Source organism: Cupressus sempervirens, chromosome 7 (genome assembly GCF_028749045.1).
Source record: "Cupressus sempervirens isolate cs-2001-9-10 chromosome 7, ASM2874904v1, whole genome shotgun sequence".
In the NCBI taxonomy this organism is placed as follows: domain Eukaryota; kingdom Viridiplantae; phylum Streptophyta; class Pinopsida; order Cupressales; family Cupressaceae; genus Cupressus; species Cupressus sempervirens.
Window position 1 is genome coordinate 512,519,902 of NC_143124.1, and position 15,163 is coordinate 512,535,064.

General features: G+C 35.3%; 1 protein-coding gene across 4 annotated transcripts in view; it reads right to left on the reverse strand.

Annotated features, from left to right (window-relative positions):
- Nucleotides 1–306: 306 nt before the first annotated feature.
- The window catches only part of MIA40 (Cox19-like CHCH family protein), a 74,853-nt gene continuing 59,996 nt past the window's right edge, over nt 307–15,163 (reverse strand). For all 4 annotated transcript variants that reach the window (XM_089791826.1, XM_089791827.1, XM_089791829.1 and 1 more), the window contains one exon: nt 307–715. In XM_089791826.1, the coding sequence (XP_089647952.1) occupies nt 572–715 (144 nt within the window). In that variant the 3' untranslated portion in view covers nt 307–571. The remainder of the gene's footprint in view (nt 716–15,163) is intronic.

Sequence of the window (15,163 nt, forward strand, 5' to 3'; positions counted from 1 at the left end):
CAAACTACACATCTTTCATTCCCCAAATAATCCCATAAATACGGAAAAACTTCTAAAGAAGTCCACTTACTTTGCAAAATAACATAACTGACCCATTATTAATCTTCACAATGTTGTGCCAGGCATTTCCTACTCTCTCAGTCCATGTTATCATTATGGTGTCTTCTATGGTGCATAGCCGCTGCTCAAACAGCACATCTTTCATTCCCCAAATAATCCCATAAATACGGAAAAACTTCTAAAGAAGTCCACTTACTTTGCAAAATAATATGAATATACTTTAACGAAATTTCCAAATAACGCATATACCCTGACAAAATTTTGATATTATATTTGAAAATCTTTAATTGAATTCAAGGGTTCCTAACAATAATTGAATTTTAGTTTTTATCCAGCCAACATCACTTGGGTTCAAAAGTGGTATCAGCTACAGAACAAAAAACACTGTAGAGAACAATGTTCTTCAAAGACTAGCAAGGTTATGATGGTAAGTGCTCATGCAGCAAAGAATGCCTAATGACTTCTGCTAGAGACTTTGAGGCTTATATTAGCCTCGCAATTTCTCCATCCTTTAGGAGGAACTACTTTTTTCCTCTTGCCGAGAATTATGTTCATCTGTACTATCTTTATCGTCTGTGTGATAGTTGGCAAACATGTCTTGATTTGCCTCAATACATTCTTGAAAGGCTATAAATTCCTTGACACAGTCTGAGCCCTGCAATACAATAAAGAAAATAGGCGCCTTCTTTAGAGCATAAACTGTTGATATTTCATTAAATGCATGACCCAATCAAAGTAGACAAAGAGATACTGTAGATTGAAAACAGAGGCCCCACAAATCTAAGATAGTGGGTCACTGTCATTAGAAAAACAATGAATTCATCAGGTGAATGTACAAAATTTCTAATATAAAATTACAAACATGACAGTGATAGTATTACCAAAACTACAACAAAAAAATGTAGAACATAAACTCGTAGAGTCATATGAGTTGCCAAAACATCAATGAGACCTGGCAACAAAGTAACTCTGCAATCTTGGCAGGAGTCTGTCAAAATCTCCCAATCTGACATAATATCAATTCTTTGGTTTATCACGACATGAGCCCAACAGAAAATTTTGGACTTGACATGAAGCTGAAATTCCTGCTACACCACATGGAGCTCTCAAGAACCACTATCCATAAATCAAAAATTGATTATTTGTCAAATGTTCAAAGGTTTAAGGTCTATTTGAAAATGATGTACTTTTTGTAGTTTTTTAAGAGGCATTGTCATCTGGGAATACTACTGTTCCAATGAAATATCCTACTTAAAATTTTCAGGTTTGGATGCCCAGACATATAACAGAAAATCCCAGATTTCTCTTCAAGTAGCTCACAGCCTCTAAAGCATACCAACAGAAAATTTTACAGATTTAGAATAATAACTGTCATCAACAGTATTTCGAATTACTGCAATACACAACCTGGTTCTTTATAGACCTCAAAAACAGAATCAATTGAAGAGGCAAATTGGCATTCTAACTCTAACCAGATCCTCAAATACACTTCAAATTTTTGACTGACATAAATTCAGATCTAAGCAGGAACATATCAACGTATGGGTCATTGATTATACACATCTGATACAATTCATAATTACTTTCTCCAAGTCGATGTCTGCACTCTAAAAGGTGGACCAATTATGGATCTGCCTTGTAAGTGGCAAATCCACATAGCAATTTCCTCTATGCTGATCAGATCTGATAAACTCCAGGAAATACATGAGTCTGGAAATGTTGGCTTTCTTGCTTGAACTTGCCACTGCCAGTGTCACAGAACTTTGCAGCCACCTTCCCATCTCTTTGGCTCGTACAAGATATGTCATACAGAATGGAGAGGAAGGGCAGTAATAAACTGTGAAGAGTCATTGTCCCACCTATCATTACTAAGATCTATGCCCCAGCAACAGCAGCATTAGTTTAATGCCTTGCAAGATATGATTCTTCACTGCTTAGCTTCCAAAACCAAACCATATAAATGTTAGTTCTTCCTAAGGTTGGCCTCGAGAATGACAAACCCCAAAACACATTAGGGCAGGTCGACCCATTTAGCAATATACATTTTTTTAATTATTTTCATTAACATAGTCAGCCCTAGCTATTTACTTATTTATTTAAAATATGGCGGCCAACCATCTCTTAAAATTGGACTCATTACACTCCTCCCATCCAAGAGATTGCTTGTCCTCAAGCAATCTGCACCCGCTTGACAAAATTGAATGCCGGGATCCCATATCAACCTCAAACTCTCTGCTATTGTACAATGATATAAACATCTCTCATCCTAACTCCATCAGCATTCTTATCAATCTCAGAACAAGTGTGAACATTTCTTGGTCCTCTGCCACATAATAAGAGTGTATGATCATAGACTGCACTCTGGACAACCCAACAATTCTTCTCCACAGCACTCAAACCCAAACATTCCAATCATCACATCATAACATCTAATATGTTGAATAGTATTGCATGGACCAATGATTCTCATCTACTATGAGTTGCCATTGGAAAATGCAATTATGTCCACACCTAAAATTTGGGTTGATGTTGCCAGAGCATTACTATTTCCTGCCACTAGGGACTCCTCCTGTTTGACATCTTGAGGTTACAATCTTTATTTCTGATCCAATATCATCACTTCATCCTTGACCTCTTCTTGTGCTTTCGTATTTTTCATCCTTTCAGATTCTTTTGCTGCTTCTGACTGTTCTTCCTTCTGTTGAGTTGTGGATTGAGGCATGGTCTCTTGGAATTGAGCACACTAGTCTTCTATAGTCCCCATCAAATTTGCAAAAACTGGAAATGAAATGAACTGTACCAGGCCTGTTGTGTAATCGTTCATCACTTAGGATACCCGTATATGTATTGAAAGCCCCCTTGTATTTTCAGTTGTTACTTGGAGGAATATATAAAAACTTGGAGGATTTCCCTTAATTCAGTTATTATTATTCAAATGATTTGCAACACACAACAGTTTATATCACCAGTGCAGCATAACAGGTAAGAAATAAAAATGGTGCTTCCACAAACACACAAAATACTGCGAACTTAACTTATTATTCGCAACAGTTTCCAATACCTACAAATTGGTTCTGCTAATTAAATGCCAATAACCTGTGACGGGCTCCTGCATTAACACAGCTTCCTGCTCCACCGTCTTCTACAGTATGCACTATGGCACAGTGTCCAGTTGAATCACAGGGTATTATCTTGTTGCCAGTGCTACTCACCAAACTCAGTCCCTCACCGTGTACCCGTGAGCAGAACTAACACATTTCCAAGTGTTTACTAATGGTCGGTATGCATTCCAATCCACTGTTAATTTGCCACTCCGCCGATTCTCCTCACTAATGGTTCCAGTCCACCATTATTATCCCAGTCACCAATGTTATAGCATTTGAACTAACCTTCAACTCTTCTGAAGCTATTCGCATTAAACTTAAGACCCTCCAGAGATGGAATCAAGGTCGTTAGCATGCAAGGTTGACATCCCACACACCCTCAACTGTAATTGTGATTTCCTTGTCCAATTCCCTCACACCATTTCTGTTCTTTTCTTTTTCAACATGATGCTTCCCTCTTCAAATGACCTCCTTTTTCTTTCCCCCATTCCAACCGTTCATCTTCCGCCGGAATCCCCCAATCCTTAGAAGTAACAGTTGGAGCTAAAAATGGCATAGCGGTTACCTTCAAGTGTCATGCTCAACTTATTCCCGCAATGAATGTCCAGCTTTGTTTGTTTCTTACTGGCCTTCCACATAGGCAGCTGACTGGCAATGACACATCACCCTCATTGTCTTATCCCACATCTCCAGCACTAATTCTTTTGAATGCCACTCATCCCTTATCGTGCGCCCAATATAGCCTTCTCGAGATGTACTTTCTGAAGGCTAGCACTTCATATAATGCCTTATGCTGGGGATATTACAGTCTGCCCCCCCCCTTGGATTCACTTGTACTCAAGTGAATTCAGTTCTAAATACTGATGTAGCTCCTCGCGTTCCCAAGTTAGATCCTCATTGGGCAGATTTTTCCAACACAACAAATATTCCCTTATGATTCTCTTGTGGAGCACCCAGTCCCTCTTGTCTAAAATTGCCTCAGGAATCAATATTAATTTCCCTTTGTCATCAAGTGGAGGTAACTCCGTTGAAGGTATCACATTCTGCCTGATTGCCCTTTTAAGGCGAGACATGTGGAACACATTATGTACCTTGTTAGCTGGTAATTCCAACTCGCAGGCCACTTCTCCAACCCTCTTGATCACCTTAAAGAGGCCTTAATAACAAGGCTTCAGCTTCTCTACTCCACTCCTCTTGAGAGAGGACTGCCTATAAGGCTGCAACGAGATACACGATGTCTCTCACCTCAAACGAATGCAATAACCTGTGCTGGTCTGCATACTACTTTTGCTGGTTTTGAGCCTTAAGCATATTATCCCTTAGTGATTTCATGATGTCCTGGGTCCCCTGCAACCATTCCTTCGACCTGGGTATCTGGCTGTCACTGAAGAGCAAGTCTAAGAGATTTGGCGCATCATAGCCATAGAGGGCCATGAAGGGTGTCATATGTATGGACATGTGGTGTGTTGAGTTATAGCAATATTCACCAACATGTAGCCATTTCACCCATCCCTTTTGTTGTCCAGCAACATAATTACATAAGTAGCCCTCAAGCCATTTATTCATTATCTTCGTTTGACCATCCGTTTGTGGATGATAACTTGTGCTTGGCGTAAGCTCAATGCCACATTATCTGAAGAGTTCCCACCAAAACGAGCTTATTAACCTGCTGTCTCGATCACTAACAATGGTTCATGGTAACCGATGTAATCTAAAAATCTCCCTGGAAAAAATCTCAGCCACCTGAACTACTGTATGAGTGGACGGAATAGCTATAAAGTGAGTAAACTTGGTCAACCAATCTACTACCACGTAAATACAATCTCTACCCTACACCCTGGATAAACCTGTAATGAAATCCATTGATATATTGTCCCACTTTTGATCAGGAATGGGCTTTAGTCGATGGGCAATCATCTTTTCAATTCTGAATCTGAGTTTAAGATTGGGACAAAGTATGAAATGCACTATGGGGTAATAATGAATTAATGCATGTCTCCCAAGATTCATTTATCCTCGACAATCTAGGATTTTCACCCCTTTGGTTTGGAGTGATAACAAGCCCGTGAGGAATTATTCAAACCATTAGTTAGTCTAATAGATGTGTTTAGAGACTAAGATCCCAAAGTGAGTGATGAGGATCAAATGGGGCTAGTATATTAGATCAGACTTCTAACATTGCCCAAGTGGAATTCAAAAGGGATATGAAAGCATGAGTTTGAGAAGGTGAGACGATTCCTCATGAGAGGATAGAATCCACCCACTCACGAGGATAAAAGCCTCTATAATACTCAATTTCCACCAAATCTTTAGACAAATCCTCATCTACTTAAAAATTATGCCACCAACACTCCAAACCCAATAATATTAAGACAAGCCATGCTACGAAGTCTTAAGGAAGAAAAGCAAGTTATCAAGGCAATCGAAGATTAAAAGATGAGGATACAATAATCCCTTGAAATGGTCAGATTGTGCTCTATGGAGATGATGGATCCTCAATGCCTGAAGATCTTTGCCATGATTTATTGCCACCAATATGAATTCAATACGCCCACAATGGTAGCAATTGACATTAAAGGGAAACAACGATAAAAACAGAACAAAGTTGAATGGAGAAGCGGTGGTAACATGGAGCAAGGTCGAGGGGATAAGAGGAAGTATTTGGAACTAGACAATCCTCTCTCCCAGTCAAGTTGTGCACTAACAAAAGGATAAATCCTTAACTCATATAAAACCTTTTCCTTGGTATAAGTGTTAGAATGTAAAGTCCACCAACACAACTGAGAAAGGGGGAGGGGAGAGGTGAATCAGTTGTGTGCTTAAATAACTTCAATTAACTTTATCAAATCTGAAACTTATAACCAATATATGGAACAACCAAAAGATAACAACTATGCACAATGACACAAGATATGTTAAGTTATTAACTAGAGAAACCCTTGATCAGAGGGAAAAACCCCAGTGGGAATGATGCCCGCATGATGATGTACTAATATAAATATTCCTTGTGAAAGGGTAAGACTTTGTTAGGAGCCAATTACATACAATCTATACATGTAGTCTCTATTACGAAACTTTGAATGCCTGCTACAAGATTCCAACCGTGTTACAAGTTGTTCCAACCCTATTAGAAGCTGATAGGAAGTCGTCTGAACCCACTATCCAAATTGCTTCAAAACTGCCTTCACAAAACAATTCTAGGATAACATATCCAGGGGTGAACTTATCAATAGAGCAACTTCTTTACAATACAGTTCCTTTGAAGCTCTCAATACATTATGAAAATCATCCTTTGCTCTAATCTCATCGAATTCGCATCCTCAGCATCAATACATCAATTACAATCACAATGACAATTATAAGCAAGGAAAACATATTTCCTTTATACCAAGTCCTAACAACTATTTGAGTCGGCCTTGAGGCTTCCCCAATGTACAATGAATAATATAGGACCTCATGAAGATATTACATTGCACATTACATTACAATTACTCATCCCAAAATAAATTCCAATACACGGTCAGCTTGACAGTGAGCATATGACACGTTACACTTTAGCGACCATAACAAAATCATCACTAACATTTGTACCCCGAACATATAAACACAAACATGCCTTCAATTGAAATCCAAGCCCGCTAAACTAGATTCCATCTCACTTAACAGATACAATAGATTTACCAATAAATAGTTTCCTACGTAGTGCCCTATGACTAGTCTCCACATAATCTTTTGTAACTCACACAATCTTTCAAATTATTTTCCGCATACATAGATACATCATCAAGATATATCCACCAACATAAATATAAGACAACAGAACTAAGTTCGGCAACTTCTAACCTTGCTGACCAAAACTATCTCTACAACTCTGACTATAATAACCAGAAAGCTAACTAGAAAGCATATATGTTGACATCAAGGACAAACCAAGTCATGAAAGCAACACGTAAGCACTCAATCATCTTTCCAAACATACTGACAATCTCTCCCATTGAAATATCATCAACATTCAAGCTAACTATCTCCCCCTTTGGCATTGATGGCAACATATGATGAAAAACCATAAATGCCAAACTCCCCTCACTGGAATGATAATGCAATGAAGTTTCTGAAATACTTCCCCATTGATATCAGAGGATTGACATCAATCAAATGTTGTATAGTCTCCCCCACAAAATTTTACTCTCCCTCATACATATGTAAGGTCTTTCATGTATTACTCTCCCCCATTAACATCAATGACAAAGGTGTCATTATGCCAATTCTCAAAATTCGATCATCTCCAATACAAACTGAAAAAGCGAAAATGCCAAGTGCCAAAAGACACTGATATACAAATCTTAACTAAAGAGTTCTCAATAACTCAGCTCAAAGTGACTACTCCCCCAAAGGAAGCATCACAAAGCATGGAGTCCAAGTGTAAGAATATGCTCTGAATATACTAGACTAATGCACTCCTACATCAACTACTCTGAAGAAGGTTTGGGAATACCTCCAAGCATACCTCTAAAGTACTCAAAAGTATCCTTAGCCAAAGGCTTAGTAAATATGCATGCTAGTTGTTCCTTTCTGCTAACATACTTCAATCTGATTTCCTTTTATACTACCTTGTCTCTCAAAAAGTCATACTTTATTGCAATGTGTTTAGTCTTTGAATGTAACACCGGATTCATTGATGTGTTGACTGTACTTGTGTTATCACAATGAATGATAATAGGTTCTGAAAATTCAGGGTAAACTTTAAGCAATCCCCCTCCAAAGAATTATATAAAAATATTGGTGAATCTTACATTATTTTGAAAAATAAAATAATTTCTATTATTTAATTAGCGAATCTTACATTATTTAAATATTTATAGAGCTAAGTTTTATAAAAATGTGGCGATTTTAAATATTTTTAAGAACTCAATTACTAGCCAAAATTTTCTAAGATTAGCAACTTGGTGAATATTAGCCACTAAAAAATACCCTGCTGAAAATTCAATACCTATGTCTTTCAACATCTGCTTCATCCAAATGATCTGATTGCAATTGTTTGTTGTTCCTAAATATTATGCTTCTGTTGCTGATGTATAATCTTGTTTCTTGCTTAGCCATGAAACCAATCTTCCTCCGAAGATAAATGTTCCTCCACTTGTACTCTTTCTACCATCCATATTTCCTACCCAACTTGCATCAATGTATGCGCATAAGATGAAATCATGTAATCTAGCATACCATAATCCTTAGTTTGATGTACTCTTCAGAGATCTAAAAATCCTCTTTACTGTAGCTAGGTGTGTCTTTTTAGGATTTGTCTAGAATCTTGCCACAATTCCAATTGCATTAGCTATATTTGGTCTTGTATGTATCAAATATTGCAATCCTCTTATCATACATTTGTACCTTGTTTGTATTGCACTAGGAGATTCATCTTTGCTTGACAATTTACATCTTGTAACCATAGGTGTTCCAACTGGCTCACAATTTTCTAATCTAAACCTTGTCAACAAATCCTTGAGATATTTAGTTTATGATATAAAAATCCCATCCTTATTCTGAGTTATTTGCAATCCTAAGAAATATTTCATCTCACCAATCATACTCATCTCAAATTTATTATTCATTTCTTCTGAAAATTTCTCACTAGCTTTATCATTTCCTCCAACGATAATATCATCAACAAATACTTTTATAATCAATAACCCATCTGAATTTCCTCAAGTACATATAATTGTCTACAATACCTTTCTTAAATCCCAAACTTTGTAAGTGTTTGTCCAATCTCGCAAACCAAGCTCTAACTGCTTGCTTCAATCCATACAAAGCTTTTCTCAATCTGCAAATCATATCTTTATCTTCAGTCAATGGAAAGCCATTAGGTTGTTCAATGTAAACTTCTTCCTTAAGTTCTCCATTCAAAAATGTTGACTTGATATCCATCTTATATACCTTGAAATTTTCGTTAGATGCAGATGCTAATAACATTTTTATTGCTTCTAGTCTTGCAACAAGGGCAAAAGTTTCCTCAAAATCAATTCCTTCTTATTGCGAAGGACCTTTGCCTACAAACCTTGCTTTAATTCCTACCACTTCTTGTTCATTAATCTTGTTTCTGAATACCCACTTAGTGCCAATGATGTTCGTGTCTGTAGGTCTAGGACTAGTTCCCATGTCTTGTTCTTTTCAATCTACTCAAGATTTTTCATAGCCTTTATCCAAAATTCATCTTTACATGCTTCATCTGCAATCCTAGGTTCAACTTGTGATATCAAACAAAGTTCATCTCTTGCTCGATTTCTTGTCAAAACTCCTTTATTTGCACTACGAATAATCTGATGTTCAAGGTGATTTCTTGCTACATACGTTGGTGTTCTCTGCTCAAGTGTTCCTTGTTCTATTTTGACTTCTTATCTTGGTTCTTCAGCCTGCAAATCATTGTAAGTTTCATTAAATGGTTATTGTACTTCATTATGATTGTTAGTCCTCTGATTAGTATTTGCATCAGCATCTAAATAGTAATCAAGTAATCTTTCCTCAATTCTGAATTTTTCATTAACTTTTGCATTAGTGCTTTCAAAAATAGTTCTCAATCTCTTATTAAAACATCTATATGTCTTTCTTTTCAATGAATATCCGAGGAAAATGCCTTCATCATTTTTAGGATCAAACTTACCTATATCATACTCCCTTTTGATATAACATTTGCTTCCAGAGATTCTAAAGTATTTCACAGTAGGTGTGCGTCCAAACCAATGTTCATAAGGTGTCTTACCAGTACCTTGTCTGATCTGTACTTTGTTCATGGTGTATATTGCGGTGTTCACTGCTTCTCTCTGATAAACATGTGATGCATTACCTTCAAGCATCATAACTCTAGCTGCCTTACTAACTGATTTGTTCCTCCTTTTTGCTATCCCATTCTGTTGTGGTGTCCTAGGGGCTGAAAGTTGTCTTTTAATCTCATTGTCTTTACAATAGATATTAGATTTGACATGAATTCTCCTCCTCTATCTGATCTTAAGCATTTTATCTTCAATCCTAATTCATTCTCTACTCTACTCTTGAATTTTTCGAAAGCTTCAAATTTCTCCCTTAGAAATGCTACCGACATCATCCTTGTAAAATGATCAATGAAAAGAATAAAGCATCTTTCACCATAGAATGCTCTTGTTCTTCTAGGACCACATAAATCTGTGTGCACAATCTCCAATTTCCATGATGTAGTGAATACATTGCTTGGAAAAGAGTTCTTTTGTTTAGCTATCACACATTCCTTGCAAACCATGTTAGAGGGTTTCACAATCTTAGGTATACCTCGTACTGCATTTGCAGTACTGATCTTCACAGTGCTATCAAAATTTATGTAACAAAATCTCTTATGCCATAACAAACTTTCATCCACTTTAGCAACCAAGCATGTCATCTCAGTAGGATTCAACTGAAAGACATTACCTTTGGTCCTTGTACATGTTCCTATCAGTTTACCATCTTTGTCTTTGATTATACAATTCTTCCCAGTGAATTGCAACTGATATCCCTTATCAAAAAGTTGTCCAACACCTAACATGTTTCAATCCATCAACAAAATAGACATCCTCAGTTGTTAGTTTTCCCATCAAGAGTAATAGATCCCTTTCCTTTAATAGGGCATGATGCATTGTTCCCAACTCTAACTACTCCATTACTGTTAAATTCAACAAATTCATTCATGTCACTAGTCGTATGATAAGGGCATCCACTATCTATAATCCAATCTGATCTTTTCTTTTCTTCATGTGATACTAATGTTATTTCTTCTTTTTCAAGACTTTCTTCTTTAATAGCAATGAATTCAATTTCATCATTATCATCATCAATTTCTAAAAAAATTACTGCTTTGAAATCAAATTCATCATCCTCGTCAACAAAGAAGCAATATTTTGTAATCTTTGACTTGCAAGACTTCTTAGGTTTCATTTTCTTCTCTCTTAGGACATTGATATAAAAAATGACCAAACTCTTTGCAAGTCCAACAAGAAAAAGCTTTCTTACCTCTAGGTTCTCTTTTCATAGTAATGCAAGTTCATCTATCTTCTTGTCTTCCTCTAGCTTAGTTGTTCATTCTCTAGCATAATCCCCACTTGTGCTTGCACTCTTGGTTAAGATGTTTTTGTCCAACTATATAATATCCCCTCTAAAAGAAGACTTACAAATAAACGATAATAATAAATCAATGTGAATAGGTCAAAACCGTTATTATTATTATAATATGATATATTATTATATAATATATCATATAATAATAATATAATATCTGATATATCAAATAGAAGATATATTTAATAACAAATAATAAAAGAATAAATTATATATGATAATAAACAAGTACATGTTATGTATATAATGGTAATACAATAAGCTATGATAATAATAAGTGATAAATGATATACCTTGGAAGCAGAAACTCTAAGCATTAATCGATGGAAGTAACGAAGAAACTAAGAACATGGATTTATAATACACTATATCAAAGAATTAGAAACATATCGTATGAAGGTACCGATGTGTTTTGTATTGGTAACATATGCTTCAAGCTAGAAGTCACATAGTCTAAACTCTGATGTAGGTATCAACCTACAAGACAAACAATGAGCAATCAACAATCATGAATGTCGATTAGTATATGTGAACAGCATCTAGATACCAGTTGGTAATCATTAAAGATAGACTAAAGCATTTTTATTAAGAATGATAAACATCCATTCACAATCATTCAGTAGACAAGTAAATCGTACAAGGCATTCAACTATATAAATGATATAATTGATCGGCTTGGAACCTATTCTTTCTTAATGCAATTAGCTTGTTGCTTCTACCATAACTTGATGGGATCATTTTGTCTTTCTTAGTGCTAACCAATGGTCATTGTTGGATGATATTGTAATCATTGAAGGACACCTTCCGCATACATTGTCTTGTATATATCGCACTTTGTACGTAGATTTTATTTCTCTCAATATGTCATTGTTGATCTTTGTTGATGGTGATCTTATCCATTTGTCCTTTTGTGAGAGATGCCACTGTTGGAACAATTGTGATGTTGTCTGGACTTTCCCTTGAAGGTTCACTTGTATGAGGATATTAATCTTCAGATGTTTTTCCTATTCAGATACAAATAACATGTAAGGGAAAACTAATAGCACAATAATAACTATTAAGCTTTGATTATGAAGATAACAAAAAGATGTGAACAAAAGGACTATAGGAAGAAGCGACATATCCCTTAATAACTAGAAGTTGCAACTATTCCTCGTTGTAAGATATATTAGGGAGATCTCAATCATTCAGGAGGTATCGAACAACTTCATCCAATGAGGAAAATGTCTCAAAGAAAAAATCCATCGACCAGTACTTCACGCAATATATATATATATAGATCCAGTGTTGAGTTACAAATAAAGGAAGATATAAATAGGCAGTCACGACATTTAGGTTGTTAGACAGTAACAACTTGGCCTTAAATGCAAAGTTCAAGTTCTACTGATTAGAACTGGAATTTTATCTTATCATACTCAGATTTTTTCTTGTCAAGAATCGCTTAATTGGTTAACTCCATTTCAAGCTAATATATATCAAGGTCAAATAAGGTGATAACTGATAATACGAGTAAGACAAATAATAGTCTTATATAAGCCATAATACCATTAACCCATAAGACAAGAATAAACATTGCATCATCAGCAATTTAGTAGCACATCAGAAAATACCATCCAATCTATAGTATCCATAAGTGACAACTTGGGTACTTGATAAGTAAATCGGAAACCATATATACATATATGTACATTTGATATACCAATTTCTTCAATATTCATCACTAGGAAGTGGGAAAAACATAAGAAATTTCATAAGCACAATTCAAATCAAGATCACATTTGAGAATTCTAAAGCAAATTGAAAAATTATAAACAGGGACATTACAAACTGCGCATTTGTTCTAAAAGAAGTCTTTGTTCTGGACTGGTTTGCATTTGCTTCAATCTCTGTTCAAATGTGTGTAACTTCAAAAAAAATGTCTATGTTAAAATTAGGTGTAATGGTAATAATTGTTGAATTATCAGGATTGTTGCAAATGTACTAACATTGCCATTGTTATAGATGTGTTCCAAATGCATATTTGAATCTCATATAAATATGAGAGGAGATATGTCTCATGAACATGTCTCTAAAGTTAAATCATCATTTAATTAATATATTAAAAATAATTATTTGTATTATATACATATATATGTGTGTGTGTGTGTGTGTGTGTGTGTGTGTGTGTGTGTATAAATATATATAGCATATAATATTTTATATATATATATATATAACATGAATAAGTATATCTAGGAAATAATGATTTAACAATAACAACAATGTATCTCAGATCGAATTAATCAAACTGAAGCTACAACTTTAACATTTCCTCTTAGCTAGGGAGAATTTATAGAACACGTTAGGCTCTCAAGCATATGGAGAGATATCATCTCAATATGATATTTTTGGAATGGTATATCAACATATATATCAACTTAGATTCAACAAGAAATGTCAATCATATGATGTTTGTCATACTTATATTCTTTTGGGATGTGCACTGGCACCAAATCTTTGATGCCTACCAAAAGAATATGATATATCTTAGTAGGATATGAGTTCTCTGATTTTCGGTACTGCAAGACAACTTAATGAAGTTGATCAGATAACTAGAAATCATTGTGTCATGAACTCTATTATGACAACTATCATGATATTCGGCACTCTAGAACAACAACTTAATGAAGTCTGATCATAATACGTTCATTATCATGACTTCCAACACTCTGGGACAACAACTTAATGAAGCATGTCATAATAACATGTCTATCATTTATAAGATCATCACCTTACAATGGTTACCTTCTGTTTATATATGTCAATGAAAGATTGTCACCTTTCATTACATATTATATGCAAAATATTAACCACCATGAACCAAATCCAAGGGTAGTACAAGGGCTTTCACCTCAATTCTCTCTCACAGAGAAGAATTCATTACAAGGAATTTCACTTCGAACTTTTCCCTTATAGAGAAGAGACCACACTTCAAATTTCTCCCTCTAAACAGCAGTCCTAAGAAGTCAAGTCCTCTATTTACTCTCTTAGAGCTCTCTTTACCTAAGGATGCTTGTCAACTCCCTCTGAATCTGATATCGATCTTCCTAACTTTCTGGTGATAAGTCATTACTTCCTCATGATGTACATAGGAGTAGGTTCATAATCTCAAGCAGTCACACACATGTATTTCTAGATCCCCTTTAAGTATCAATCTTCTAAGCTCTTCTGTTGCCTTTGAAGAAGTATCATACTCCCTTTTAATGTAGAAGAATACAAATAATCTCAATCATCAAGAATATTTGCTTCAAGAGCCTCACTTTATCCAATTTGGCCATCAAATGACTAATGAATTCTAGATCACAGATTCTTTCGAGCTACTCTCATAAGATTGAGTTTGCACAATTAAGGAAAAGATCAAGGAAAATAAATCTTATAGTTCAAATACAATTAAGAGAGATAATATAGTAAGTGGATAAATGTAATACTCAAAGTTAATGAATACTTATATGTACATCCTTGATACAAGTTGCTTTAATGAAGGCCCATCTACATCAAGTCAGAAAATGTCTCTAATTGGTCAAATAATGGGAATGGAACATTGGCTTATATCCCACCCCACAATGTAAAATTCCCACTCTTATATTGTTTGAACAAATATGCCTCACATCAAATATGGAAAATGTCTTTTTGTTTAATAGATCTTAGAATGTTAGAGTGTTTGCACTATGAGAGAATGTAATAGAGACGAAGAGTTTGAGTTTTAGCTTTGGTTGACAAACACATCACTATCATAATAAGTGTTTCGGTAATCCTTTGATCTCATGGTATGATCCTATGCTTCTTGATGCTTCAATAGTAATATTTTGATTGTGATTTTCATAACTAACTATAATCAC